The following is a 25,149-nucleotide window of genomic DNA, read 5'->3' as shown; positions in this document are numbered from 1 at the left end:
TTTTGTTGTTAGAAACAAGTGCAGTAGTTCAGGTGTGAGATAAAGTGCTGGACCCAGTGGTGGATGCAGTTAAGTGGGATAGTGAGATATTAAGGAGGTAGAATTGGCCCAACCTGGTCACTGGTTGGAAAGATGATTTCTCCCCCTCCCCCAGACTTTTTTTGAAAACTTTGAAATGGACTGTAAAACATAGAGTCCATATGCCCTAAATATACATTGCCAGATTAGTTTGTTTTGTTTTGTTTTTTTTTTTTTGTGAGATGGAGTTTCGCTCTTGTCTCCCAGGCTAGATTGCAATGGCATGATCTCAGCTCACCACAACCTCCGCCTCCCGGGTTCAAGCGATTCTCCTGCCTTAGCATCCCAGGAAGCTGGGATTACAGGCGCCCGCCACCATGCCTGGCTAATTTTTGTATTTTTAGTAGAGATGGGGTTGCACCATGTTGGCCAGGCTGGTCTCGAACTGCTGACCTCATGATTTGCCTGCCTCGGCCTCCCAAAGTGCTGGGATTACAGATGTGAGCCCTGCACCCACGCCTGGCTATGTATTTTCAGTAGACACAGGGTTTCTCCATGTTGGTCAGGCTGGTCTCGAACTCCCAACCTCAAGTGATCCGCCCTCTTCGGCCTCCCAAAGTGGTGGGATTACAGGCGTTAGCCATTGCGCCCAGCTATTGCCACATTAATTTTCACAAACATATTTTACTGTGTATATCATGATACAGAATATAGATAAAGAATATTACCAGCACTCTAGAAATTTCCCCTTTTTCCTTCTCAGTCAATATCCTCCCAAAGGAAACCACTGTTCTGGTTCTGTCATTATAGATTTGTTCTTTGTGCTTTTGAACTTAATTTGAGTGGAGTGGTTTTTTCTTTGTTTTGTTTTGTTTTTAAAGACAGGATCTTGTTGTGTTGCCCAGGTTGGCCTCCAGCCCCTGGGCTCAAGCAGTTCTCCCAAGTAGCTGGGAGTGCAGGTGTGTACCACCATGCCCAGCTCATCATGAGTATTCTTTCTGGCAACCAAGAGGACTATGAAGCTACCTTAGTTCTTTGCATTTTGCCTTTGTACTGGACTTTGAACCTCCTCTCTTGGGGCTTTCCTTGTTATTCATCTGATTATCTATCCTTTATCTCCTGACACTAAAATCTCTCCTGTTTCTGTGCATTGCGTAGGATGGGAACAGTATGGTACGGTGTTACTGGCCTTTGCATTTTGCATTTGGACAAGCCTACTTCTAATCTGGACTCCAGTTCTGAGAATTTGGCCCTAGGCGAGTTATCTAACTTCTCTAGGACTGAATATCTTTTTGGGATTCTTGTGTGGACCAAATGAGATAATATATGTGAAATAATTAGCAAAATGTCTTGATAATAAACAGTAAATGATAGTCTACATATTAGGTGACTGTTTTCTCTGTCTGGAAAACCATCCTCTGGCCTGGCACATTCTGATTCTTCACTAAAATCTCTAGTGCTCTTTTGCAGAATTGTGCATCCTTCCTTCCTTACTTTTCCACTCCTCTGTGTTCCTAGATACTTTGCGCCTTCTTCCACCATAGTAATTACTGTGCTATGTTATGATTACTTGCATATTTCTCTGATTGTAAACTCCTTGAAGACAGTGAGTGTACCCTTACCTCCCAGTGTTCATTACACAATACTTGGTACATAGTAGATATCTAAATATTTGTAGAGTAAATGACTTTAAAAAGAAAAGCAAGGCTGGGCACAGTGGCTCACGCCTGTAATCCCAGCACTTTGGGAGGCCGAGGTGGGCGGATCACCTGAGGTCGGGAGTTCGAAACCAGCCTGACCAACATGGAGAAACCCCGTCTGTACTAAAAATACAAAATTAACCGGACGTGGTGGTGCATGCGTGTAATCCCATCTACTTGGGAGGCTGAGGCAGAAGAGTCACTTGAGCCCAAGAGGCGGAGGTTGCTGTGAGCCGAGCTTGTGCCATTGTGCACTCCAGCCTGGGCAACTAGAGTGAAACTCTGTCTCACAAAAAAAAAAAAAAAAAAAAAGAAAAGAAAAAGAAAAATATTGTTCCTTTACTATTCTAATAGTGATTTCTACTGGTGTAATATTTAAAGTGCTGAGATGAAAAGGCTTGATGAAGTTTGGCAAAATGGCAAAATTTGCTGTTACTATTCTCATTAAGAATAAAGTAACATTGCCATAAACACTGTTTTACCTGGCAGTTCTTGAGAGAGAATTCATATGGAGGAAACGTAGTAATATCTTGGAACAAATACTCCTTTTCTGCATGGCTTCAAAACACATTTGCAGGGAACATCACAGAAAAATATATATAAATGCCAGTTTTGACTGTTTATGTTCTTTCACCAGATGATTCAAAACTTCTGGGCAAATTTTCATGCTCTGCTAGGTGTCAGTGTAATTGCCTACTTAAAATCAGAAAAAGTTTTTTTTGTTTTTTTTTTTTTTAAAGAACTAGGTCTTTTTGGTTATTAAAAGTTAAAGAGGCAGCTGGGAATTTAAAAAATGTAAAATTTAGTATATTATAATCATTAATCTGTTCACAGAATTTAGAAAAGTGGTCTTCAAATGTATACTTGTAGAGTTTTTTTCTGAATTGGTGAAAGAGCACCATTGTACTTGGAGTCATTTTGGAGTGAGTCACTGTGCACATCCCTGGTTGGCAGAACAAAGATTCTGTTGTACTTTTCCACAGCAGATGCACATTCAGAGGGTTCCTTGGAAAGAAAAATGACTTATTTATACTTCTGGGGCCCCTTGACCTTCATTTGTAAATCCAGTTGGGTAGACAGGGAATGTTAGATCTGGATGAGACCTGGATTGTCTAGATGAACATCTTTTCCAGGCCCATCATTTTGCGTGTGTTGGAGATTCCCAACTCGATGAGCTTGACTACAGAATGAGCAATTTTATTAAAAACTTTAGATTGTGGAGGCATAACCAACGCGTGTTTGATGTTCCTTTGGCATGTAATGCCAAAGGTGAGACACATTCTCCCCTATTTTAATAAAATTGCTCATTCTGTTTTTATTTACAGCCAGACCTTAGTTTACCCAGGCTGGTCCAATGTGAAGTCAAATGATAAACACAATGTTACAGAGTTCACAATCAGTCTGTCCCTTGCAGGGACCAAGATTTTTGTCTTTAGTCAAGCTCATCATGCCTGCCTCCTCCTTCCCTTTGGAGAATTCTGAGGGAAGTTCCTCAGTCTCTCAGAATCAAAATCTTAAGTGTCTGGACTTCCAAATGACCACAGCTTTTCTCAAGTTAAGAAGCCAAACTAAAATAGGTTACCATCCTCTGGTTTTTTTTTAGGAAAGAGTTTATGAGTGTCACAATGCCTGGTATGGAGTTTGGATTATTTATAGGATTATTAAATGACATGACTCTCTGAGGCACAGGTGAATACATAATTTTTTTTTGAGGGAGACTGCCTAATGAACATTTGTGCAGTAAATATTTTTTAAACACCATTTCATGTGCCAGAGTTAAAAGATTAAAGGAAGTTCTTCCATCTGGGGAGGAGATAGCAAAACACATAGACAAATAAAATATGGCCTGATTAAATACTGTGATAATTATAAATATCAGGTGCTCAGGAGTTTGTAGGAAGGCCTTTGTGGGAGAAGAGCAAAGGGTAGGCAGGTGCTGTTCAAGTTGTTTTAGAAAAGGGAACCCTGATGAGTTTAAGATACAGTTGGCCCTCCATATCCATGAGTTTTGCATTTGTGGATTCAACCAACCAAGGATGGAAAATAAGTTAGGCCCATGATCGTTGTGCCTGTGCTGAACATGTATAGACATTTTTTCTTGCTAGTATTTCCTAAACAGTACAGTATAGCAACTCTTTACATAGCATTTCCACTGTATTAAGTATTAATAAATAATCTAGAGTAATGATTTAAAGCATACAAGGCCAGGTGTGGTGGCTCATGCCTGTAATCCCAAAATGTTGGGGGCTGAAGTGGGTCCTCAAACTCCTGGTTGCTTGAGCCCAGGAGTTTGAAACCTGCCTGGCCAACCTGGTGAAATCCTGTCTCCAAAAAAAAGTACAAAAATCAGCAGGGTGTGGTGGCGCATGCCAGCTGCTCAGGAGGCTGAGATGGGAGGATCGCATGAGCCCAGGAGGTTGAGGCTGCCGTGAGTTGTGATCGTGCCACTGCACTTCAGCCTGGGCGACACAGTGAGACCCTGCCTGAAAAAAAAAAGAAAAAGAAAATAAAGCATATCAGAGGATGTCTGTAGGTTATATGCAAATACTATACCATTTTATATAAGGGACTCAAGTGTCTGTGGGTTTTGATGTCCACAAAGGCTTCTGGAATGAATTCCCAGTGGATACCAAGGAACAACTATATATAGAAATTTAGATGAAGAAGGGAAGGTGTGTTTCTTGATAGAGTAACAGCATATGCCAAGGCCACAAGGTAAGTATGGTATGCACATGCAAGTTGCCTAGGCAGCTGAAACACTGGGCCAAGAATGAGTGGTAAAGTAGATGGAGCTGGAGGAATAGTCAGGATCCAGATCATGAAGAATTGTGTTCTCCTTATTAAGGAATTTAGATTTGGCTTCCAGAAAGATCGCTTTGGCAGTATATGTGAAGAGTGGATTTTACCCTTGGCGTGGTTTCTCATGCCTGTAATCTCAGCACTTTGAGAGGCCAAGGTGGGTGGGTTACTTGAGCCTAGGAGTTTGAGGCCAGCCTAGCCAACATGGCAAAACCCTGTCTGTACTAAAAATACAAACAATTTGCTGGGCATGGTGGTGCACACCTTTAGTCCCAGCTGCTTGGGAGGCTGAGGCATGAGAATTGCTTGAACCCGGGAGGCGGAGGTTGCAGTCAGCCAAGATTGAGCCACTGCACTCCAGCCTGGGCAACAGAGTGAGACTGTGTCTCAAAAAAAAAAAAAAAAAGGAATGGATTTTAGAGTCCAGTTATTTCGGTTATTCACTGGGAAATACTGAATTTCTAAATTGCCTCATTTGCAATAGTAAATGGAGATATTTCCAAAGTAGAATTGACAGATTTATGGCCAGAGCCAATGAACCTGAGTACTGTTACCTAAATAAGGGAATCGGTAATGAATTTTGCACTTGAGTTACTGATGGGTCAGCCAGGTGAAAGTGTTCAGTGTCCAGTAGAACATATAGTATCTGAATTTACTGGAGAGCTTTGGGCAAATATGGGAGTCATAGGCATATGTGATAGTTGAAGCTGTGGATGTGGAGGATATTCCTGACAGTAGAGAGTCTCTAGTGAATAAAAGGCAGATGTTGCAGTTCTGGGAACATAAACTTTATAAACATTTATAGGAGTAAGAAAAAAAAATGAGAAGCCTACAAAGGAGACTTAGATGGAGCAGATGGACCCAAAATAACAAAAAGTAAAAACGGAAAAAAAGCAGCCAGTGCAGAAGGCTAATAATGGAAATAAAATACTGAAGACTTGCATTCTATATGGTGGTTATTGGATACCTGTTGCTGTTATGAAAACTTTATATACATTTAATCCTTCAAGAAACCCTGTGGCCGGGCACGGTGGCTCAAGCCTGTAATCCCAGCACTTTGGGAGGCCGAGACGGGCGGATCACGAGGTCAGGAGATCGAGACCATCCTGGCGAACACGGTGAAACCCCGTCTCTACTAAAAAATACAAAAAACTAGCCGGGCGAGGTGGCGGGCGCCTGTGGTCCCAGCTACTCGGGAGGCTGAGGCAGGAGAATGGCGTAAGCCCGGGAGGCGGAGCTTGCAGTGAGCCGAGATCGCGCCACTGCACTCCAGCCCGGGTGACAGAGCGAGACTCCGTCTCAAAAAAAAAAAAAAAGAAACCCTGTGAAAGAAGGTATTATTATCCACATTTTACATACAGGGAAGTCGAATCACAGAGAGATTAGTTAGTCTAATGTCACACAGCTAGACCCAGTGTAGTCAGGATTCAAACCTAGGCAGTCTGATTTCATAGTCTGTGCTTATAAGCGTTGCTAAATGTTTGTCATAAGGACAAGAATCCAGAGAGAACCATATTACAGAAGGGATAGGAGAGAGAGTGACATGTCAGCAGTCAAATGCTGTAGAAAATTGGAAGAGAGATGAGGATTGAAAAGTACATGTGGAATTTAGAATTAACAAGTATTAGGTGACTTCATAATGCATGGTAGGATTAGAAAAGTGAAATGAAAGGCTACACTTTGAACTTATAGACAACTGGATGCTTAATCTTTTGATACATTGTAATTTTAGTGGTTAATTATTGAAGTCCTAAAGTTTGAGCATATCATTTGAGACTTTCATTCTTAAAACTTAAAATTTTAGGGTGTAGTTTTTTAAAATTATACTTTAAGTTTTCGGATACATGTGCACAATGTGCAGGTTTGTTACATAGGTATACACGTGCCATGGTGGTTTGCTGTACCCATCAACCCGTCGTCTACATTAGGTATTTATCCTAATGCTATCCCCCCCGCCCCCACCCCCCGCCACAACGGCCCCAGTGTGTGATTTTCCCCTTCCTGTGTCCATGTATTGTCATTGTTCAGCTCCCACTTGCAAGTGAGAACATGCGGTGTTTGGTTTTCTGTTCCTGTGTTAGCTTGCTGAGAATGATTAGTAACTATGTGAGCCACTGTACCTGACCATCTCACTTCTGTTTCATTTTTCAATCCAGGGTCTAGTCAAGGTATGTTACGTTATATTTGGTTAACATAGTCTCCTTTAATCTAGAACAGTCCTTTATTTTTTTTTCCTTTCATAAACATTGCACTTTTGAAGAGCCTAGCCAGCTCTCTTATAGAATGTATCATAATCTGGATTCATCTGGTTTTTTCATGATTGAATTAAGGTGAAATGATTTTGTTGAGAAACTGCATAGGTGGTGGTCCATACTTCCCATATTGTCCCATCACTGACACATATTGTCAGTTCTTTCCATTATTGGGCATACTACATAGGATCATCTGTATCTCTTTTGTTGTAAAGGTACAATGCTATAATTTATAAGTGATCCAAAGTTAACAGTTGGAGAATGTGTGAATGTTGTGTTCTCCAACAATGGTTTTAACTTGTGATTTTAGCATTCATTGATAATCGTCACCTAAATTAACTATAACTTTGCTGTTGCAAAGTGATAATTTTCTTTTTTTGAGACAGAGTCTCACTCTGTTACTCAGGCTGCAGTGCAGTGGTGTGATCTTGGCTCACTACAGCCTCTGCCTCCCAGGTTCAAACGATTCTTGTGCCTCAGCCTCCTGAGTAGCTGAGTCTGCAGGCATGCGCCATCACACTGGCTAATTTTTTTATTTTTTATTTATTTATTTATTTTTTAAGTAGAGATGGGGTTTCCACTATGTTACCTGGTCTGGTCTGGAACTCCTGACCTCAAGCGATCCTCTCACCTTGACCTCCCAAAGTGCTGGGATTATAGTTGTATTTTTTACAATGTAAACCAAAGAACTGGTATCTATGTAACAGAAATGAAAATCTGGAATTGAAAAACTACAATTAAAACTTAAAAATTCACGAGTGGGTACTTTAGATGTGACCCCATTAGTCTTTAAGTACTTTTTTGCTTTCTGGCATAAAAAGATATTCCAGGCCCTGACTTCCTTTGCTCTAGTACTGAAGTCAGCCATTTTTCCAAAGAACTTCAGTCCCCTTTAGTGCGAAATGAATTTAGAAACCAAAGTCTGGGCTCCAGTTGTGGTAAATATTTTATACCTCTTTACTGCCATTTTGCCGAATATATTTATATGTCCATGAATGAGAAAATCAATAAGTTCTACGTTTAATATATGGTATTAACTTTGGCATATTGTTTAAATATTCAGAATGCTTTAGTGGTCTGCATATTTTAATCCTTACTTTGTAATTTTAGAATACAAACTATAATACAAATATTACTGTTTACCATGTGATGGCCTCTCTGCTGCACATTTAATAAACATTTAAAAATTTTGTATTTTTAGTAGAGACAGCGTTTCACTATGTTGTCCAACCTTGTCTCGAACTCCTGACCTCAGGTGATCCACCCACGTCAGCCTCCCAAAGTACTGGGATTACAGGCGTGAGCCACTGCTAGCCCAGCATGGTGGCGGGTACCTGTAATCCCAGCTACTCAAGAGGGCTGAGGCAGGAGAATCGCTTGAACCTGGGAGGTGGAGGTTGAGTGAGCTGAGATTGCAACACTACACTCCAGCCTGGCAACAAGAGCAAAACTCTGTCTCAAAAAACAATCATTTGTGTTCAGAGATATTTTATCCTTATCATTGTACAGACAGTAAACGTTAAGCGGATTATCCAAGTTTACACAAGTAGTAACTGACAGAGCTGAAATAGGCAGAATTTGAACACAGGGTTGTCTCCAGAGTCCAAATTGGGTTTTGTGTGTGTGTGTGTGTGTTGCTGTTTTTTTAGAGACCAGGTGTCTCCACATTGCCCAGATTGCCTCCTACTTCTGGGCTCACGTGATCACTCCCGCCTCAGCCTCCTGAGTAGCTGGGACTACAGGCATCTGCCACTGCATCCAGCTATCTTCCACATTGTTAGACTGCCTTCCAAATGATTTATAGAAGATTCTTCAGCATAACTTCACTGTAAAAACTACTGGCTGAGAGGGTGTAGCTGATCTGTTTTAGGAAGTGCTGAGTCATCACCACTTCCTCACCTTCTTCTTCTTTTTTTTTTTCCCCCCTAGGTAGAACCCATTATTTTATTCCCTAATCCTGAGCTGGTACTTGTTTTTCTAATATCCCTGGATAATTTCTGCAGTATTTTGTTGTAGTTACAGAACTAGTGCTGAATCAGATGTTACTGATCTGGGATGTCGTGATATGCCAAATGGATAGTTTTCCCACCCTTCTCATGACTTCCCTCTTTTTTAATTTTTTTTAAATTGAGACAGAGTCTTGCTCTGTTGCCTGGGCTAGAGTACAGTGGTGTGATCTCCGCTCACTGCAACTTCCGTGCCCGGGTTCAAGCGATTCTCGTGCCTCGGCCTCCCAAGTAGCTAGGACTACAGGTGTGCGCCACCACATCCAGCTAATTTTTTTGTATTTTTAGTAGAGATGGGGTTTTGCCATGTTGGTCAGGCTGGTCATGAACTCCTGACCTCAAGTGATCTGCCCACCTCGGCCTCCCAAAGTGCTGGGATTGCAGGTGTGAGCCACCACACCCGGCCGACTTCCCTCTTGAAAGCTACATAGAGCAGCTTTCAAGTGCATTCAGCGTAAATGATTAGCACCTCCTTGAATCTAGCATTTAAATTTTTTACTGCCAAAGACTGTCTATAAGACTTCCAGTCTGACTCTGTCAGGGTTCTTGTTTTTTTTATTTGTAACTTTATGCCTAATAGATCATATAGTACCTCAAGCTTATCTTGCAGATAATTGATACAGAAGCCCCAAGAAACCCTTTTCCAAGCTCAGCATTACAGACTCCACAACTCCTTGCTGTCCTATGTAAACAAAATGCCATAACCCCCACATCATGTGAAAAAGAATTAATCAGCTTACCACTACAACCATTCTTTATTCTGTTTTGTGACTGCTTAGCATTCTTGTGACCCTCAAACTAGGTACACAAAGAAAGGGACTAGGATTTACTAGGCATCTTAGTGCTTGTTGTCCTTCGCTATTAATAGGTTAGTCAGACAATCCAGAGTGACATAGATCCCACTTATAAACAGTGGTTCTCAAACTTTAGTGTGCTGAAGAATCACCCATAGGACTTAATTAAATCACAGACTGCTGGTCCCTACAACCCAGAGATTCTGATTGGCTGGGTCTGGGGTGAAGCCTGAGAATTTACATTTATACAAAGTTCCCAAGTAATGCTGATGGTGCTGGTTCAGGATCTCACAGGGTTATTACTTATATGCAACAGAACCCAATTTTGGCCAATCGAAAGGAAGAATTTACTGAAAGGATTCCAGGTAGCTACAGAATTACTTGGAATATTAGAAAACCAGACTTGGGGCTAAGCTTGGAATACTAGAAAAACAGGCTTGGGTGCGTGACTCTTATCACAGATTTGGTAGATACTACTGATACTAGCAGTGAATAGCAGATGCCACAGTTTGCACTGTGAACCACCTGTACTGTCCATTGCATATGTTGTAGACCCTTGATATGGTTTGGCTCTGTATTCCCACCCAAATCTCATGTTGAATTGTAATCCCGTGTTGGGGGAGGGACCTGTGGGAGGTGATTGGATTATGGGAGCAGATTTGCCCCCTTGCTGTTCTTGTGATAGTGAGTTCATTCTCTTGAGATCTTGAGTTGTTTACAAGCATGTAGTACTTTTGTTCTACTTTGCTGTCTCTCTCCTGCTGGCTATGTGGAGATGTGCTTGCTTCCCTTTCACCTTCCACCATGATTTTAAGTTTCCTGAGGCCTTCCTAGGCATGCTTCTTGTACAGCCTGCAGGACCATGAGCCAAACCTCTTTTCTTTATAAATTATCCAGTCTCCAGTAGTCCTTTTTTTTTTTTTTTTTTTTTTTTTTTTTTGACAGAGTCTTGCTCTGCCACCCAGGCTGGAATGAAGTGGTGTGATCTTGGCTCGCTGCAAACTCCACCTCCCAGGTTCAAGTGATTCTCCTGCCTCAGCCTCTGAAGTAGCTGGGATTACAGGCACCCGCCACCACGCCCAGCTAATTTTTATATTTTTAGTAGAGACGGGATTTCACCATGTTGACCAGGCTGGTCTCCAACTCCTGACCTCAGGTGATCCACCCGCCACAGTCTCCCAAAGTGCTGAGATTACAGGTGTGAACCACTGCGCCTAGCCAGGTAGTTCTTTATAGCAGTGTGAGAACGGACTAATACAACCCCGCTGCCGTCACTGGCTCCTCAAGTGGATTCTATGCAGTTGTTGCTTCTCGGTGTCACTGGCTTCTGAATTAAAGTCCAGGATGAACGTGTCTGATTGGTAACACTTGAATAATTGGCCCTTGCCTTTGTTGTATGGGAGGTTGGAAAAATAAAAATTTGTTGTTTTCAGCTTTCATGGTGGGAGACAGAACTCCACCAAAACTTACAAGGTCTGTTGTCAAAGAGGAGCTCATTCATGCTTGGCCATGCTGTAGCTATTTTTGGCCATATGTTTCAGGAACTAAGAAAATATGACCAGCTATTTTTGTAAATAAAGTTTTATTGGAACAGTCACACCCATTCATTTACCTGTTGTCTATGGCTGTTTTCATATTATAAAAGCAGAGCTAAGTAGTTGTGATAAAAAACCATCTGGGCCACAAATATTTACTGTTTGGTCCTTTATTGAAAAAATTTGTCAACCCCTGACAGGAATAATGCTGACATGTGTATATATATACACATAGAGAGAGAGAGACAGAGACAGACACACGGAGTCTTGCTTTGTTGCCCAGGCTGGAGTGCAGTGGCGCCATCTCGGCTCCACCTCCTGGGTTCCACCTCCTGGGTTCACACCATTCTCCTGCCTCAGCCTCCCGAGTAGCTGGGACTACAGGTGCCCGCCACCATTCCCGGCTAATTTTTTGTATTTTTAATAGAGATGGGGTTTCACCATGTTAGCCAGGATGGTCTTGATTTACTGACCTTGTGATCCGCCTGCCTTGGCTTCCCAAAGTGCTGGGATCACAGGCATGAGCCACCACACCTGGCCATAATGCTGATATTTTAATTCAGGGTTATGCAGTCAACATTACAGATGTTGTGAAGAACTACGTGTTCATTTGTCCAAATTGTCCCTTTAAAATAAGGAGATTACAAACATATTTGAAGCTATTTGAGGAGGGGCTTTTCAGATTTAAAGTAATAAACCGTATTAGTGTCTCTTTAGGCGGAGAACTGAAGATACATGTATACCTGAAACTTGTGAGTGAAATTCTCTCTCAGACTTTAACATTGAAAAGTTAATTTCTAATTCTTTCTCGTATATTCGTGGCATCGTTAATGATGTACCAAAGATGTCCTGTAACTTGATAACAGAGAAAATTATGTAAGTTGAGAGTCTTAGAAAATTCTGGTGCCCTTTAACACTACCCACCTGGAGTAAGTCAAGTTATGGGAGTTCTGTTTGCCATACCTAACCTTTGTGTATTACAATTTTCAGAACTTGTTTGCCATCAGAACAAGTTGTCTTGTCAAAAATTACAAGCACATTTCCATAGGATAGACATTTTGTGAGTGCCTGCCTATCTACACGTAACTCAGTGGGGCCTAGGCAACTGTGTTTGTCGTACAGACAGTCCTGGACTTCCAGTGGGGTTATATCATGATACAACCATGGTAAGTTGAAAATCTGGTAAGTCAAAAATGAATTTAATGTACCTTACCTACCAAAAATCATAGCTTAGCCTATGTTAAACATGCTCAGAACACTTACATTAGCCTACAGTTGGGCAAAACCATCTAACACAAAGCCTATTTTATAATAAAGTGTTGTGTATCTGGTATAATTTGTTGAATACTGCACAGAAAACAGTGAAAGACAATGATTGATGGGTATTCAAATTATGGTTTCCCAGGCTGGTCTCACCAAAAAAAAAAAGAAAAAAAATTAGCTGAGTATGGTGGCTCACGCCCATAGTCCCAGCTACTTGGAAGGCCAACATGGGAAGATTGCTTGAGTCCTGGAGATTGAGGCATCAGTGAGCCATGATTGCCGTCACTGCACTCAACCTGGGTGACAGAGTGAAACCCTGTCTCTAAAAGCAAAACAAAACAAAAACATAATTCAGTGTCCGCTGAATGCATATCGCTTTTGCATCATTGTAAAGTCAGGAAATCTTGTCGAACTATTGGAAGATGGGCACTGTCTCTATATGGCTACGCTTTCTCTGGCTGTTGTTACATAATAAGGCATAAAAAAATGGAGGAAAGTGTATAATTTGGGAAGGAAGAAATAATACTGTATTCATAGGCAGTGCTATTGTATATACAGAAAATCGAAAAGAATCTATAAACTCTGAAAATTAAGTGAATTTATTAACAAGATGATTGGACTCAAGTTTATTATATTATTATATAGAATCAGTTGATTTATGTAAACCAGCAATAAACCACAAAGTCTCTAGTTTAAAAAATGACTGTTTTTGAGACAAAAGTCTCACTCTGTCATGCAGATTGGAGTACAGTGGCATGATCCCAGCTCACTGCAACCTCTGCCGCCCAGGTTCAAGTGATTTTCGTGCCTGAGCCTCCTGAGTAGCTGGGATTGTAGGCATGTGCCACCACACCTAGCTAATTTTTGTATTTTTAGTATAGATGGGGTTTCACCATATTAGCCAGGCTGGTCTCAAACTCGTGACCTGAGGTGATCTCCACCCACCTTGGCCTCCCAAAGTATTGGGATTACAGATGTGGGCCACCACAGCCAGCCAAACATGACATTATTTAAAAATACTAGAAAACCGTAAATACTGAAGAATAAATCCAGCAAGAAGTATAGAAAATTTCTTTACTGAGTACTACAAAGTGTTTATGTTAGTCTGGGTTCTGTTAGAAGCAGTTGTCACAACAATATTAGACATCCAAGGAATTTATTAGGGAAAATGCCTATGAGCAAAAATGGAGAGAGTTGGTAGAGCATTCACACCAGAATGCTCATGTGACATTTGTGAAGGAGAGACGAAAGGAAGGTTGAGTGGAAGAGCCTTAGACTGCACTGTAACAGAGGTTTAGCAAGGTGGAAGGAGAAACCTTGAACCCATCAGAGTAGTCCTGAGTCTCCCAGAATAGGCATTCCTTAGTATCTTTACCAGGCTCAGTTATCGATTGGGAATATCGCATGGGAAGCTTGGACCCAATTCAAACATGATGATAAATTACAGAGCCCCGTAATAGGGGTTTTGTTCAATTACACTTCCTGTAGTTTGGAATCTGAGAGGCATATTTTCAAGGCCACCTGAGCTTACACTTTGCACCACACAAATCTACTTCTTCACATAGGTTTGAGGTTCAGGGAGCAGCTCCTCCATGACTCCCAATGAGCTTCTTTTCCTGAGAAGAAACTTAGACAAGAGATGGTGGTGGGAAGAATGATAGGCCCTGTATGGTTGATCTCAGGGTTGCAACTGGTACTTATCCTCTCTCCTCCACTATGCATTTTGTTTTCTCCTCACATAATCACCTCTGCAGGTCTCAGTGGCTTATGTGATAGTATGACTCAAGCTTTCTTTCCTGAAATGTCTGAACCCTTGGTAATCATTCTTCTCAGGCTAATGTTGGGATATATGTCCATTTACAGTTACAGTGAGGTAAAGGAATAACCAAGTGAATCATGTGGATTCCACACATTTCTCTCTGTTCACATTACATAAAAGCAGCCCTACTTCCACCTACTGCTCAGGATCAGTTACCCCTGCCAAAATGGCAACTCCTCTTAACTGCTGACTCTTGGGCCTTGGTGTTTAAAGTGCCCTGGTGGCAGCTGTAAACTTGTTCATTGAGACTCTTGTACTATTGCCTGGCAAGGGTATATGCCTTTGGAACCAGGGCCTGCAAACGTGTAGAGTCCATAGTTGCAGGAATGGGAAGTACAAAATCCTTTTGTGGCTTATTGGGAATAATGATAAATGGGTGACTCTTGCTTCTACTCATTTGTTCCTGGGCCCATCTATTTTTCCTGCTGTATATGCTGCACTATATAGAGGTCTGTGGTTTGATGTATCTTCATATTAAAAGGTGTCAGTCCATTATTTCACATTATTGCCTTTGAGCTAAAAGTTCAGCTATGCCTTTATAAGGTTATTACAGCATTCTGTGAGGCCAGTTGCTCTGGATGGTGTGGTATGTGACATGACTAGTGGTCCCAAGGTTGTGAGCATACTCCTGTTGTGTCCGGAATTGGTGAGTTCTTGGTCTTGCTGACTTCAAGAATGAAGCCGTGGACCCTCGCGGTGAGTGTTACAGTTCTTAAAGATGGTGTGTCCAGAGTTTGTTCCTTCAGACGTTCAGATGTGTCTGGAGCTTCTTCCTTCTGGTGGGTTCATGGTCTCACTGACAGGAGTGAAGCTGCAGACCTTCGCAGTGAGTGTTACAACTCTTAAAGGCGGCACATCTGGACTTAATTCGTTCTTCCTGGTGGGTTCGTGGTCTCGCTGGCTTCAGGAGTGAAGTTGCAGACCTTCATGGTGTTACAGCTCTTAAAGGAGGCATGGACCCAAAGAGTGAGCAGCAGCAAGATTTATTGCTAAGTGCGAAAGAAAGCTTCCACAGTGTGGAAGGGGACCCGAGTGGGTTGCTCCTGGCTGGCTTGGGCAACATGCTTATGTTCCCTTATCTGGCCCCACCCACATCCTGCTGATTGATACATTTTACAGAGAGCTGATTGGACCGTTTTGACAGGGTGCTGATTGGTGCATTTACAATCCTCTAGCTAGATGTAAAAGTTCTGGAAGTCCCCACTAGGTTAGCTAGATACAGAGTACCAATTGGTGTATTTACAAACCCTGAGCTAGACACAGAGTGCTGATTGGTGTATTTACAAACCCTGAACTAGACACAGAGTGCGGATTGGTGCGTTTACAATCCCTTAGCTAGACATAAAAGTTCCTCAAGTCCCCACCAGACTCAGGAGCCCAGCTGGCTTCACACAGTGGATTCCTCACCGTGGCCGCAGGCAGAGCTACCTGCAGTCCTGCACTGTGCACCCGCACTGCTCAGCTCCTGGGCGGTTGATGGGGATTGAGTGTCGTGGTGCAAGGGGTGGCGCTCATCACGGAGGCTTGGGTCCCGGGGGAGCCCGTGGGGGCGGGGGGTTGGGCATGGCGGGCTGCAGGTCCCCAGCCCTGCCCCGCAGGGAGGGAGCTGAGGCCTGGCGAGAACTGGAGCGCATTGCCGGCCCGCCGGCACCCTTTGCCGCTGCTGGCCTGGGTGCTAAGCCCCTTACTGCCGTGGGCCGGCGTGTGCTGGGCCCACTGAGCTTGCGCCTGCGCTGCGGAAACGCCCCGGTTCCCGCCCCGCCACTCTACCTCCACACCTCCCTGGGAGGTGTGGGAGGCGGCTCCAGCCTCCACCTGCCCAGAGAGGGGCTCCAACAGTGCTGTGGCAGGCTGCAGGGCTCCTCGAGGGCCAGAGTGGATGCCGAGGAGGAGCCGAGGGCGAGGGCTGCTAGCACATTGCCACCTCTCACTGTATTTGCTTTGAATTGGGTCCACTGGTTGGACTCTCTGGTGTGTAGGATTCTAGTCCTGTAGTTCAGACATTCTGCAAGCCCCTGGATTATGATCCTGGCTGAACCTCTGAGGTAAGTAAGATAAACCCAAACCCAAAATATAGATATCTATCACTGTGAAATGAACTACTGGCCCTTCTGGGATGAGAGACACCTGATATAGTCTACTTGTTATCAAATGACTGGTTGCTCTTCTTGAATAATAGAATCATATCAGGAACTCATTTGGTTGGTCTCTGTTGCTGACAGGTTGGACATTCAGAAGTAGCAGTAGCTAGACAGACCTTGATAAGTGGAAGTTTATATTGTTGGTCCCATGTGTAGCCTCTATCTAGTGTCATTGTGATCAGTCTACTCATGTATTAATTGTACCAGTTCTGGGATATCCTATTTTATCTTCGTGGTTGTTCAGCGCCTCTTCCATGTTTAATGCTTTTTGGTGGGCATTAGTGTGGAATACAGAAAACTTTATACACTTTGTGCCCGTTCTCATGTCTCCATCCTGTGTCTTTACCTGATGCCTCCTTGTTCCTGATCTTTTTGTCTTTTTCCTTCTAGACCCCTAACCAGACATCCATGCACTGGAATTTACATATATTTTCACTTTGGGCCACTGTCTTAGTCTGTTTTGTGTTGCTATAACAGAATACTTGAGGTTGGGTCATTTATAAAGAAAGAGCTTTATTTGGCTCACAATTCTGGTGGCTGGAAGGTTCTAGACAGGCCACCTCTATCCAATGAGGGCCTCAGGCTGCTTGAAAGGGGAGCAAGTTTGTGCAAGAGGATCACATGGCAGGCTGGGCGCAGTGGCTCCCGCCTGTAATCTCAGCACTTTGGGAGGCCAAGGCAGAACTGCTTGAGCCCAGGAGTTCGAGACCAGTGTGGGCAGCAAAGCAAGACCTCGTCTCTACAAAAAATAAAATAAATAAATAAATAAATAAATAAATAAATAAATAAATAAATAAAACTAGATGGGCATGGTGTCACGTGCATGTGCCTGTAGTCCCAGCTACTCAGAGGCTGAGGTGGGAGGATTGCTTGAGCCCAGGAGGTCGGGGCTGCAGTGAGCCATGTTCATGCTGCAAAAAATGATCACATGGTAAGAGAGAAAGCAAGAGAGAGAAACCAAGGAAGCCAAACTCTGTTTAACAATCCTCTTTCAGGGGAATCAATTGATTTCTGTGAGAGTGATAACTCATTTGCCCCCTCAGACAGGCATTGATCTATTCATGAGGGATCCACCCCCATGACCCAAACACCTCCTGCTAGGTCCCACCTGCTAACACTGCTACATTGGGGATCAAATTTCAGCATGAGTTTTGTCAGGGACGAACCACATCCAAACCATAGCAGCTGCTATCCTTTAACATGACCCACATCTGCTACTCACAACTGTACCCACTGAGGAGATTTTTCCTTTTCTCTTTCTTTTAAGGCCATTCCTGAATATAACTTCAATATTAGCCTTAAAAAAAAAAAGTTAATAGAACAGATCTGAGACTGCTGTCCTTAGGAAGACCTATTTGTAAAGTTGTCTTTTGGCGGCTGGCATCTGGGAACTTGGATTTCAGGAATGTTCCCAGCATTTCATAACTGATAAGAATTAAAATACACACATTCTTATCCAGGATTAACAGACTTTCTCTATAAAGGGCTAAATAGTAAATATTTTAGGTTTTGTGGCCCAGGTAATTTTTATTACAACTACTTAACTCTGTTTTTATAGCATGAAAAGAGCCATAGCCAATAGGTAAATGAATGGGCGTGGCTGTGTTTAGCAGTATTTCTTCTACCTACATGATGCCAGTAGCACCACTCCCTCAAATCTGTGACAGCCTAAAATAACTCCAGACATTGCTAAATGTCAATGAGAAAGGAAAAATCAGTCCTGGTTCAGGACTACTACTATGATTTTTTCAGGTAGATCTTTACTTCACTTTAGGTATTTCCTGATGTCCTATCTTATGAAAAATGTTTTATATATTTGTCTTTTTTGTTATGTGTTTAGTTGTTTTAGGTGATGGGTAAGTCTAGTTCCTCTTATTTTATCTTGACCTAAACCAGTCACTTCTACATTGCAGGAGATATCCTGACATGCCCCTAACCACTGTATCCCTAAAAACTTCACTGAAGTGGCAGATCTTTTGAATCTTCATAGTGTTTATCTCCCATCTTCTGGAGCCACATGTGTGTTACCAAGGACTTTAGGGTACCAGTGACCTCTAGCGCATTCTTTTGTTCATTCTGTCCAATCAGCATGTTGTAATATATGTAAATAGATCAGGAGGTTTAGATGTCTGTTCCCCACCCAACTCCCACTGACTGTTATGACAGAGAGCAGGAGAGTTAAAAGAGTCCTAAGATAAAACTGTAAGTTAATATTGCCCCACATGAATGCAGATTTTTCTGATCTTCTAATTGGAATGGAAAGTAACACCACATCAGTACTTGAGGCTTAATCAGCTTCAGCAGCAATATTATGTCTGAGACTGCAGGCTATGATTAGGGCTAGAATTTGGTTCATTCTGTGGTAGTCTGCACAGTCATTTTTCAGGATCTGTCTGCTTTCTCCATGAATTAAATAGAAAACAATGGAAACTATTACCTCTGCGTACTTCTAATTCTTTACTGGTGGCACTAGTCTTTATTCTGTGCCCCTCTGGAAGAAATAGTCTTTTATTTACTGTCTTGTTCTGGGGAATGGGGCAGAGGTTTCCACTTGGCTTTTTCCATTATGATGGCTTTTACCACACAGGTCATGGACCCATTATGGAGGGTATTCTAACTGCCAAGTGTATAAATTCTAATTATAAACTGAAGGAGTTTCGGAGAATGACCATTATTAGGTGGATCTGCAGACTCATTGGGCCCACTATAAGCCACACTTTTGCCATGAATCTGTTTATTACCTGCATTCAGCAGGTTCTGGCTGGGTGATTGGTTCTTCTACCCCATAGAGCCTCAGTTGGGATCATTCTTTTAGTTCCATTCAGTTGGTAGTTCTAAGCTGCTCTAGGAAGGCATAACTTACTTATCTAGTACCTTGGTGTTACTCCATGTGGCCTTTTTGTCTCCCCAAGGCTAGCTGAGGCTCTTCACAACATTAATGGTCTCAGGGTACTTGACTCTCTTATACAACTTCACCTCTATTCTTTTGGTCAGAACTAGTCACAGAGCCAACTCACATCTGTGGGGAGGGCACATAGATTCCAGTTTTTGATGGGTTACAGGCAAGACTGCACTGCACAAGAGCATATGGGATAATAAATATCTCTGTGGCCATCTTTGGAAATACAGTTTACCATATCAATGCTTCATCTGCTGTCTTCTAAAATTTGGTAGACCTTTCTTTTAACCTATTCAAATCTTTATTTTTGTATACTTAAACATCTTTTTCACTGTTATTTTAGTAAGGATTTAGCAGAAAAAAGTGTGGTTGTCAATCCACTGTGGTTAATTGGCAGTTGTTATCTTTGGAATTAGAGATTATTGCTTTTTTTTTTTTTTTTTTGAGATGGAGTCTCAGTCGCCTAGATTGGAGTGCAGTGGTGCGATCTCGGCTCACTGCAACTTGCTCTTGCCAGGATCAAGCCATCCCCCACACCTCAGCCTCCTAAGTAGCTGGGACTACAGACGTGTACCACAAGCCTGGCTAATTTTTTAAAATATTTTGTAGAGACAAGTTTCACCATGTTACCCAGGCTGGTCTCAAGTGATCCACCCACCTTGGCCTCATAAAGTGCTGGGATTACAGGTGTGAGCTACTGTGCTCAGCTTGCTGCTCTTATCTTATCTTGTCTTGTCTTGTCTTAGTTTTTTGAGACGGAGTCTCGCTCTGTCGCCCAGGCTGGAGTGCTGTGGCACAATCTCGGCTCACTGCAAGCTCCGCCTCCCGGGTTCATGTCATTTTCCTGCCTCAGACTCCCAGGTAGCTGGGACTGCAGGCACCTGCCACCACGTCTGGCTAATTATTTGTAGTTTTAGTAGACACGGGGTTTCACCGTGTTAGCCAGGATGGTCTCAGTCTCCAGACCTCGTGATCCGCCCGCCTCAGCCTCCCAAAGTGCTGGGATTACAGGCGTGAGCCACCGTGCCCGGCCTAGCTTGCTGTTTTTATTAATGGCTCCATGTTGTCTTATTAACCTACTAGAAAATAAGTTGTCTTTAGTTTGTCCCCCACTACCCCCACTACTATCTGATAATTTTCTTGGCCAGTTGCATATCAGAGTGGGAAGGCAGTGTTTAGAAGTAGTTTGCCCTGGTGTAAAGGCATTATTCTTTATAGGAAATAGGAAGTATATTTTTAATAGCGAATTTAAGCTTGTCTGCTTTTAATCTTATGACATCAGTGGTACAATACCATTTGCTGTCAAAGATCTGTAGAGTCTTTCCACTTTCTTCTGCTATGCCACTGCTCTTAGTTGAGGTTATACTATGTCATCCTGAGGTTTTTGTTGTTGTTTTAATGCCTAGTTATAGGATTGTACCATTGGAAATCTTTTTTATTTAGTGGTAGATTATGTCATTTTGAGTCTCTTTAGAGAGATATTCTTTAGAAAGTCATATTTTAAGAGGAATATTGATAAACTGGGTTGTCTCTAAAGGTGTCAGTCAGGATATTGTATATCAAATATTTGGAGGCCACTAAAGAAGAAAAGTTTACATCTGCTTAGAAGTGAAATAACGAATTAATATACTTCCATGTAAAATAATGATTTTGGGGTTCTGGCATTGTTGGAATGAATAGAGGCCATTGGTCATGTTGAAGAGGAGTTCCTTTGAGAGCTGAGGGGATCTCTTCTCTGCCTTTTGAAATCTTTTATGATTCAGAGGTTTTATGATTTTTCCATAGTTAACTGCTTTGCTATAAGTGACTGTTTAAAATCAGAATTGTGGGGTGCCTTATATTTTAAACAGTATATTTGAAAAATAATCTAATTTTTTTCTTCTGTTCTACAGGACTTAAATACTATTTATTCTTATCTTCATGGAATGGAAATATTATCAAATCTCAGGGAACATCAGCTTAGGTAAGTGTGGTTCTGTATTTAAGAGCACACGCTGTATAGCCATTCATTCATTTATTCACCACATATTTGTTAAGCACCTTTATATTCCTTATTGTTTTAAGGCCTTGGTATATACATTATAGATTAGATCCCTGGTTTCCTGTAGTTTATATTTTGGTAGGGGTGATTTTGGATTTGGGGAAAAACAGTGACAGTAAAAACTGAATTTGTTTTTCTTATTTCAGTTTTTCTTAGCCATGGGACCTTAAGTTAGAAGGAACATTTAGCTGCGGTTTTGTCTTCAATAAAATAGGGGTAATGGTAGTATCTTTGTTGAAGTATTTCAAGGATTAAATGAAAATAAGTACCTAAAGCAAAACACAGTGCTGAGGGTGTACTGGCTAGTAAAGACAAAACTCCTGTTATCTTTTTGTAGTGTGTATTGGTATTTATTATGCCAAATGCTTCAGCTGGGTATGGTATGTTGTATTATAGTGTTGTATTAATGTGGAAGGAGCAGTAACCTTGATTTGGCCTAAGCTCCTATGGACGAGACCCATAAACTTTCTGAACCTCATTTTTTTCTTCTGAAAAATTGGCTGGCTATCTGTCCTGGTTATCGTATATCATTATGATTATATTTATAAAAACACTTTGGAGTGCTATAAAACACTTAACTATATAATATTTTAATTAAACGTGTGTTCCCACCGTGAACAGCATATCCAGTGACTTTTCCTGGGTATTCATCAAGTTTCTGGTTATTGACCAGATTGATAAAATATAATTGTTAGGGATTTATTATTCATTATATGTTTTCTGTATAACGTAATTCAGCTGTTAGTATATGCCAAATAATTAGGAAGAAAGAAAACTGAAAAATTAGCATTTTGTAATACTCAAAGTATTTTTTATTGCAAACTGATTTATATATTCAGCAATTTTTTTGTGTGTACATGCCTCTGCCAGTAACTGCTCTTCACACTGAGGATTCAGTAGTGAATCAGACAAATGTATATTTTTTGTAATGAAAACTTTTGATGTGAGTTGACAGATTTTATAATGTACATAAAGAGTATTATGGTTGATGCCACTGAATATTATCTATATTATTGCATTATATATATAAAATATAGATATATTTCTAAACTCTTTGTACTTTGGTGAAAACATGCTGGTAGATCTGGTCATTTTCTGTTGTAATTACAACAATTTTAAAAACAAAATGTAAGATAAAATTTTCAATTTTTTTTAATAGGTTAATGTCTGCAAGAGCACGCTATGAGAGATACAGTGGCAATCAGGTTCTCTTTTGGTAAGTATTTCTATAATTCACTTAAACTAATGACTTTTATGTTTAAATTTTAACTCTTAGCATTGAAATTCATTTGATTCTGGGACAATTTATGAAAAAATTCATAAACCATGAAGTATATAACATACTTTACACCAAGGGTGTACAATGCAATGAATTTTAATAAATATACACTAAATGTGTAATGACAACTCACATGAAAATAAAGATATCAGTTTTCCAGAAGGCTCTCATCAACTTTCTTTTGGAAAGGTAATCACAATTCTGACTTGTATTACTATAGGTTAGTTTTGCCACTTATTGAACTTGCTATAGAGAGAATCCTTTGGTGAGGCTTTTTTACTTAATAAATTTCCAAATTTTTCTATGTTTTTGCATGTGTTCTTTTTCACTGCTGTACAGTATACAATTGTGTGCAAATAATGATTTGTTTCTCCCTTCCACTGTTCATAGTTGGGTTATTTCTAGTTTTCCTTTTTTTAAAAGTTTGTTTGGTTTTTTTTGAGATGGAGTTTCGCTCTTGTCACCCAGGCTGGAGTGCAGTCGTGTAATCTCGGCTCACTGCAACCTCCACCTCCCAGGTTCAAGTGATTCTGCTGCCTCAGCCTCCCAAGTAGCTGGGTTTGCAGGCATTAGCCGCCACGCCCGGCTACTTTTTGTATCTTTAGTAGAGATGAGGTTTCACCATGTTGGTGAAGTTCAAGCTGGTCTCGAACTTCTGACCTCAGGTGATCCACCTGCCTCAGCCTCCCATAGTGCTGGAATTACAGGTGTGAGCCACTGTGCCCGGCCAGTTTCTAGTTTTCAGTATGATAAATAATACAGTTTCTATTAACATTGTGTTATTTTTGTGCCCTTATTGCTTACTGCTGTTGAGGATATTCTTAGGAATAAAATTATGGTCATGTGCCACATAACGTTGTTTCAGTGATGGACTGTTGTGTCACAGTTGCATGCCGTATTCAGTAGAGTAACATGCTGTACAGGTATGTGCACTAGGAGCAATAGACTATATACCATATAGCCTAGGTGTATAGTAGGCTATACCGTCTTCTAGGTTTATGTTAAGTATACTCTATGATGTTCACATGATGAAATCATCTAATGATGCATTTTTCAGAAAGTATCACCATCATTAAGTAAGGCATGACTGTAGTGGAAATGTGCATGTTCAAAAATTCAGGAGAATGTGACTGTTTTTTAAAATTAGTTTTATGAATTTTTTTTTTTTTAAATGGAGTCTCACTGTGTCGCCCAGGCTGGAGTGCAGTGGTGCAATCTCAGCTCACTGCAAGCTCCGCCTCCTGGGTTCATGCCATTCTCTGCCTCAGCCTCCTGAGTAGCTGGGACTACAGGCGCCCACCACCACGCCCAGCTAATTTTTTTGTTTTGTTTTGTATTTTTAGTAGAGACGGGGTTTCACTGTGTTAGCCAGGATTGTCTCGATCTCCTGACCTCATGATCTGCCTGCCTCAGCCTCCCAAGGTGCTGGGATTACAGGCATGAGCCACTGCGCTCGGCCAGTTTTACCAATTTTAATAACCATTAGCTCAGTATAGTTAAGTTCCAGTTGCTCTACATGTTTGACAGCCCTTAATATTTGTGTTTTATTGTTTGCTTATTTTGAATTTTTGCTACTCGGCTGCTGATTACGTTATGTTAGCTCATTGTGATTTTATTTTACATTTCCCTATTACTAATGATGATGAATGACCTTTATGTTTCTATCAGGTATTTAGATAGCTTCTTTTATTAATTGGGTTGTCAGTATGATTTCTATTGATTTATAAAAGTTCTTTTTGAATTCTGAATGGAAGTCCTTTGTTGGGTATGTTTATTCTGTTATCCACTGTGCCACTTTTCCTTTTTTCTGGGTGTTTTTTTGTTTTTGAGATGGAGTCTCGCTCTTGTCACTGAGGCTGGAGTGCAGTGGTGTGATCTCAACTCACTTCAACCTCTGCCTCTTGAGTTCAAGCGATTCTCCTGCCCCAGCCTCCTGAGTAGCTGGGATTATAGGCGTCTGCCACCACGCCCAGCTAATTTTTTGTATTTTTAGTAGAGATGGGGTTTCACCCTGTTGGTCAGGTTGGTCTTGAATTCGTGACCTCAGGTGATCCACCCCCCTCGGCCTCCCAAAGTGCTGAGATTACAGGCGAGAGTCACAGCACCTGGCCTTTTTTTTTTTTTTTTTGAAATGGGGTTTCCTGTGTTGCCCAGGCCAAGTCTTGAACTCCTAGGCTCAAGAGATCCTCCTGCCTCAGACTCCCGAGGATTACAGGCATACGCCACTAAACACAACTCTTTTTGCTCCATTATTGGCATCTTTTGAGGAAGAGTAATTCCTTTCTCAACTTGTCCCCTTGTGATTAGGGCCTTTTGTGTCCTTTTTTTAAAAAGTCAAATCTTTCCTTTCTTCATGATTGTGAAGATTTTCTTTGTTTCTCCTCTAAAAGTTTGGTGTTTTGTTTCTCAAATATAGATCTACAATTCATCTTGGAATTGAATTTTACTTGTGATGTGAGGTAGAATTCAAGATTCATTTTTCTTAATTTTAAAAATATTTATTAGTCATTTTGAATTTAATGAGAAACCCATCACTTTTTTTCCTTTCCTTCCTTCCTTCCTTCCCTCCCTCCTTCTCTTCTTTTCTTTTCTTTTCCTCTCTC

The 25,149-nt window shown here is 41.4% G+C and overlaps 1 protein-coding gene across 6 annotated transcripts in view; it reads left to right on the top strand.

The window, feature by feature from the left end:
- RAPGEF6 (Rap guanine nucleotide exchange factor 6) overlaps window positions 1–25,149 on the top strand; it is a 215,647-nt gene that overhangs the window by 9,712 nt on the left and 180,786 nt on the right. For all 6 annotated transcript variants that reach the window (XM_078005143.1, XM_001101427.5, XM_002804506.4 and 3 more), the window contains exons 2-3: window positions 21,119–21,189; window positions 22,427–22,483. Coding sequence is in view for 4 of the 6 variants with exons in the window: in XM_001101427.5 (XP_001101427.2) it covers window positions 21,119–21,189; window positions 22,427–22,483 (128 nt within the window). In the remaining 2 variants the exon portion in view is untranslated. The remainder of the gene's footprint in view (window positions 1–21,118; window positions 21,190–22,426; window positions 22,484–25,149) is intronic.

This window comes from Macaca mulatta, chromosome 6 (genome assembly GCF_049350105.2).
Source record: "Macaca mulatta isolate MMU2019108-1 chromosome 6, T2T-MMU8v2.0, whole genome shotgun sequence".
In the NCBI taxonomy this organism is placed as follows: Eukaryota; Metazoa; Chordata; class Mammalia; order Primates; family Cercopithecidae; genus Macaca; species Macaca mulatta.
Note: the sequence above shows the minus strand (reverse complement) of the source record. Positions and strands in the feature narration are given on the sequence as shown.